Source organism: Triticum dicoccoides, chromosome 4A, assembly GCF_002162155.2.
Source record: "Triticum dicoccoides isolate Atlit2015 ecotype Zavitan chromosome 4A, WEW_v2.0, whole genome shotgun sequence".
Lineage (NCBI taxonomy): Eukaryota > Viridiplantae > Streptophyta > Magnoliopsida > Poales > Poaceae > Triticum > Triticum dicoccoides.
The window spans coordinates 290,416,741-290,422,518 of NC_041386.1; the positions used below are offsets into that span (position 1 = coordinate 290,416,741).

Genomic DNA, 5,778 nt, shown 5'->3' on the forward strand with positions numbered 1-5,778 from the left:
CGAACGCCGCTGCGTGCGGCGAGTACCACGGCAGGGCGGGCGGCCCGGTGGCGGCGGTCGGCGGCGGCCCGTAGGGGCTGGCCAGGTACAGCCGGATCCCCTGGACGGCTGTGACGAGGTCGTTGAGGACCCCGGTGACCTCCGGGGTGTAGGCGGCTGCTGGCGGCGCGGTGGAGGGCGCCGGAGGTGGAGAGCAGCGGCGCGGTGGAGAGGGCCAGCGGCGCGGTGGTGGCAGTCGGCAGCGGAAGCGACGGGGTTGGCGGCGACGAAGACATGATCGAAACTGAGCTAACTGATACCAAGGTTGTAGGAGCTAGGGTTCTACCGGGTCTAGGCGGGAGGTTGTAGGGGAAGGAGGGAGTTGGACGTGGGCGAGCACGCGGCCGGCGGCGGCTGGGCGCCGTCGTGCGCGTGGGAGGAGGCGGCGGCGGTGACAAGAGGCGGCTAGGGTTTAGGGTTTCCGGCTCCTCTGGGAGTCGGGCAATAGAATTGTCTTATTGCTTAATCTCCAAAAGAGTCTTACAGCTTGTTTATATAACCACGATACTAATAAAAATAAGATAACTTGTGGGCTAAGCCTCTGACTAAACCTGCCCAGTGGGCCTCCTACGGGTATAAGTTACCCCGGCCATAACAATATGTTAGCCTTATCTGCTTAAATGGATATCTTAAGTGCCACTCATAAGAGTTGAAGTGGAGTGCTTCTGTGCTTGACCAAATGGAACATGCATAAATAAATCATATGTTACTTATGTTTACTTTACTGGTTACTAATGGGTGATGCATATGACAAAGATTGTCCCCACTCCTGATTCTGTTAATATGTGCATTTATGTCTATCGAGCATAGGAGCACTTTCTAAAATTGAAATAAGTTAACCCATTTGGTCATATTGACTGGTCATATATTGACATAATGTAGAGTTTAGTTCTTGGAAAGACCACATCAATATTGAAGGATTATATAATGTCTAGTCCTTACAAATGTTGTCAGAGGAAAAACCATATATGAATTTGAAGTTATTCATCTTGAGTGGATATGCCAATATGAGCATGGTACTTACGCGGATCATAGTTGCCAAGTTCTCGGGACGATGGGGTCGAGGGACGGGAACGAGGGTCGAGAATCGCCAGGTAGGAATAGCAGGGAACGATGGGGGTATACATCTTTCGAGCGAACCGATCGATAGGTGGAACGTGACCCGATCAATTTGGGAACGATGACCCGGGAACGATGCGGCGTGTCGAGGAACGGGGGAGGTGCATTAGTTAGGAATCTATAAATCACCGTGACAGAAAAATGGATGAAATTGATTGATTCCATTATACTGGTAGCAAATCGCTAATTACATGGCTTGATTGTAGGTAAGCCAGTTATCTATGTTACCTGTAGTTGGCTGTTTTTTCCATGATCGAGGAAAGTGTGGAACATCCAAATACAAGTGCAAGCGTCGTGAGCGTATGGAACACATGCGACATCCGCGGATGAACTTCATAAACCGCGCGCCATAGCCCAGCATGACATCGGCCGGCGCGTCCCAGAGGTTGGTCCGCTCTGTGAGCAGCTCTAGCTCTACGACGACGCCGGCCCTCACCCTACCCGAGCGCGCCGCAGCAGCTTGTACAACGGCGCCGTGAGGAAGCACCACAACGCGTGGACGCCATGGACTCCTGGTAAATCTCAGCGTCTCGATGAATCAATACCTCTTGTTCCTGTTTGCGATGGTAAAGTGGAATTGAGATGTTTTGATTTTTGGTGTCGCTGAAGTGGTCCGTATCCTAGCGTCCGGGGTCGCGTCCCCGACATCGACTCTAGTCGTTCCCCTTGTCGACCCCGACCCTCGATTCGGGATGACGAGCCCGGTTCGAGGGTCGCTGCCTCGTTCCCTGATCCCGGCAACTATGACGCGGATAAGCCAGCTCAGGGGAACACAGTTGCCTTTATTGCAAGTTTAATCAAATTAATTCGCTTAATTGTCCACAGGTCAAAAGTTTATTAAGCCAGCCTGTAAGACAAGCTAAAAACTAAACCCTTTGTTGGACCAGCCACTTGAAAGCAGAACAAGATTTACCAATGGAAGACCAGTTATAATGTTTTTCCATTGGACTGAAGTAAACCAGAGTTCTGTATCGAGGTCTATTACGTTGTTACTGAATATAACCCTCGGAGCTCGCGTTTGTCTGTTTCTAGAGTAAATTTCAAAAAACTACAATTCTTGGAAAAACTATCACAAAGCTACAGGTTGTATCTTGTATGCCAGGTTTTAGAAAATAATTGTGAGATGAAAATTTCAGTTTAAGTTTTATGACAATATTCTATTGTATGTTATTCTGCGGAAGTTACTCTTGTTTATTATTATTTGTTGTAATTAACATCGTTGCTATGATGAAAATATGACTATGTTAGTTAGACTTTACTTTTATTATTAGGTCTGCCAGTTCCTTTCAGTGGACCCAGTTTATGTTTCATTTATTTTCTTGTTTCCAACAGATCTCAATCATCACAGGCTCCAGTTAGCAAAGGTGCTTATTCACAGGTTGGATACTCATATAAAGGGGATGGAAATGAACATTCTGATGATCTGCCCAGTGATGATGAAGATGAAGAGGAAGGAGAAGAGGATGCCAAGGACTTCAGTAGTGATGATAGCAGTGATGAGCAAATGGAAAACTTAGCAAAGGAATTTGGCATAAAAAGATATAACTGGCTTGTTTACATGGACAAAAAGGTCAAAGAAGAGGAGAAGCGGCAGAAAGAAATTATTAAAGGCGACCCATCCATTGTCAGTACTTGAATAGCTTCAGATAAGTGTCTTTATTTGCATTTTGTAGGAAATAACATGAGAAATTATACAGAAAAAATTGAGTCGGAGAGATAGAAGGAAGGCTTCTCAATCTGAGAGGGAGCGAGAGAGGGAGGCAGTACGTTCTGTTGGAAGGGTATCTTATCGTGACCCTTATAGGTAACAGTGTCTGTCAGCTTTTGAATGGGTAAATCGAAATAACAGTGACAGTTTTACTGACTACCATGTCTGAATCTTTTAACATCATGTATATTATAATTAAGGGAACAAAGGAGAAGCCCATCATATGAAGCATATTCAAGAGGCAGAAGGTATGCTACTATCCTTGTTGGTTGGATCATTTCTACCATAAGCCCTTTGCTTTGCTTGACTGCATGATATTTTGTTTGGCAGATCAAGGTCGCGGTCAAGATCTCATTCACCTTCATCCAGACGTCATACCCGTGGTACACATGCTGAAAGTAATTACCGAAGAAAGGCTAAGACTCCAAGAGTTGAATACATCACTGAATTTGGAGGTTCAGAAGACGCCAGTGATCTGAAAGTTACAGGGATCTCTCCGCCTTTGTCTCCAATACGAACTGACATACCTAACCGGTCGGGGAACTTGACCTTTAATATTTGCAAAATGATTCAATTACTGTTGTTTATCCAGTGCAGCTTAGTGTCATGGTTTTATTATTATCTTGAAAGCCAAATATGTCAGGATTAGGATAGGTGAAGACAAGGTTAAGAGGGTACTACTTTTGGCATAAAACTATGCTCCCTCCATCCAAGTTATACAGGGTTGTTTGGTTAGGAAGGCCTGTCAATCTTGTCTTAAGTCAAACCATTTTAAATTTGACTGAGTTTATTGAAAAAAAGCAGCATCCATGCTATCAAGGTGGTGTTTGGTTAGGCTTAACTTGTGGCTTTTTGGCTTGAAAGCATGCTCTTTGGCTTTGGTTTTCAAATAGGTGTTTTTTGGCTTATAACTAAAGCCACATTAAGCCTAACTAAACAACTCCCTAGTCAATATCACAAGATCTAGCTATGTTTTCATAAATTTTTCTTGAACATTATATATATAAAACTAAGCGTGAGAGTAGAATAGCTTATTCTACACCCCAGTAATGGTACATACAAAATATAGTAACACACTATGTAAAATATAGTAATTTTCGTAAAAATGTAGTAATAAATAGACTTAGGCAATAAAAAATATTTTCTGAATTACTACATTTATACACTGTTTTACTAGATTTTCTATATAGCATTACTAGGGGGTGTAGAATAAGTTATTCTACACTCATGCTTAAAATAGCATTACCCTATATATATGACAAATTTTATCTACCACCAGTGGTAGTTACCACCACTTGAGTATTGTATGTTGTATGTAGTATCTATCAAATCGAAGAGTATGTACGCGTAGTATGTAGTATATTACGATGTTTAGGTAGTATATATACTACTTTTTAGGTAGTATGCATCGTATTTTGAGTATGCTCTTTTTTAGTACAAATATATACGTATTTCGCAAATATAATAAAAATCATGGGCTAACTTGCAATTTTTTCATGTAACTCACTTTGAAATATGTTATATATTATTTATAATGATAAAGTAGTATATATAATACTATATGGTAGTATATGGGACATGTGGGGTAACTACCCCTAGGTGGTAGGATGGATTTTCCCTATATATATATATATAGTGTTACTATTCATCACCCAGGGTGCAGAATAAGTTATTCTTCACCTGAGGTAATCTTGTGACCACTTTCTAAATAAATTACATTTAGAATATAAATAGTTACATGCATGTTGATTCAATATGTAAAATTTTGTATAAAAAAACAAAAATGTAGGTTATAGGACCAGAAAAATCATATTTTATGTATGTTTTACACTGTTTTTACATTCGTAATTTTACGTAACTTAAAATATTTTTTACGGCGAGTACATATTTTCTTACGTTCTCTTTTTATGTATGAAATAAGTCATAATTTACGAACCATAAAAATACGGTGCATTGATGTCAAAATAGAGAAGGGGTGAAGAATAACTATTCCTCACCCAGGGTGACGAATAGCGTGACCCATTAGTGTTACTATTCATCACCCAGGGTGCAGAGATAGACATGATATGTGATCCTGTTTTGGACAAATTTGGTCGAACTTAAACTACTTGGACTTGAGATAAGAATAATAGGTCTTATAAACCTGGATGGATGGAGTAACTGATTTGTAGATAGACATGATATGTGAAAGCCTGTATTATGTTGTTTACGCAGAAGATATAAGATCTAGCATGCATAAACCTACCATCAGTTGTGGAGCTTCTGACCTAAGTATCTCGGCTCCTACTTTTTTTTTGTTTGCCTATAACACTCCTTCATTTTTGCAGGTCATCAGGTGTCCATATTCTGGAGGCACTTCACAGTGATCCTGCATCTTCTTTATCCATGGAACAGGAAAAAAGTGCTAAAATTTTGAAACCACCTGCCAGGTTTGTCAACATGATTACATCCTTACAAACACAGCAGCTGTATGTGCAACCAAGCTGTTTGCAATTGGTATGCTATATTTGTCTATAAGAGTTTAAACTTATTTGCAGTCATGATATACTATGTACTTGAGCATTTATCTGTTGCCAGGATGTTATGTCTATTTTTGGTCTTAGAGCATCTACAACCGGACCCCTCAAACTCGCCCCATATGTCCGCCCGGACGGTCCGATCACTGCCCGGTCATGAATTTGCCACCCAACCGGATCCCCTATACCCAGCCCAAACGTCGTGGCCGTTCGGCACCCCCCAATCCCGTCCCATATGTGGGGCGGATTTGGGGAGGCCCGGACGCGTCCCCCACGTGACGGACGGGCGGGACCCATGCGGAAAGCCATGCGGTCAACAAAAGGTCACCGGTCCGCATTCATGCTGCTGCTTCGGCGCGCCGTTCGTGGGGCCAAGCCCGGCTATTAAGCTGGATG

The 5,778-nt window shown here is 42.5% G+C and overlaps 1 protein-coding gene across 3 annotated transcripts in view; it reads left to right on the forward strand.

The window, feature by feature from the left end:
- LOC119285799 (CLK4-associating serine/arginine rich protein-like) overlaps positions 1-5,778 on the forward strand; it is a 16,003-nt gene that overhangs the window by 7,306 nt on the left and 2,919 nt on the right. For 2 of the 3 annotated variants that reach the window (XM_037565130.1, XM_037565131.1), the window contains exons 5-9: positions 2,491-2,782; positions 2,856-2,962; positions 3,067-3,114; positions 3,197-3,400; positions 5,194-5,295. In XM_037565130.1, the coding sequence (XP_037421027.1) occupies positions 2,491-2,782; positions 2,856-2,962; positions 3,067-3,114; positions 3,197-3,400; positions 5,194-5,295 (753 nt within the window). Of the gene's footprint in view, positions 1-2,490; positions 2,783-2,855; positions 2,963-3,066; positions 3,115-3,196; positions 3,401-5,193; positions 5,363-5,778 lie in introns of all 3 variants that reach the window. The other variant, XR_005139850.1, reaches the window with a different exon arrangement.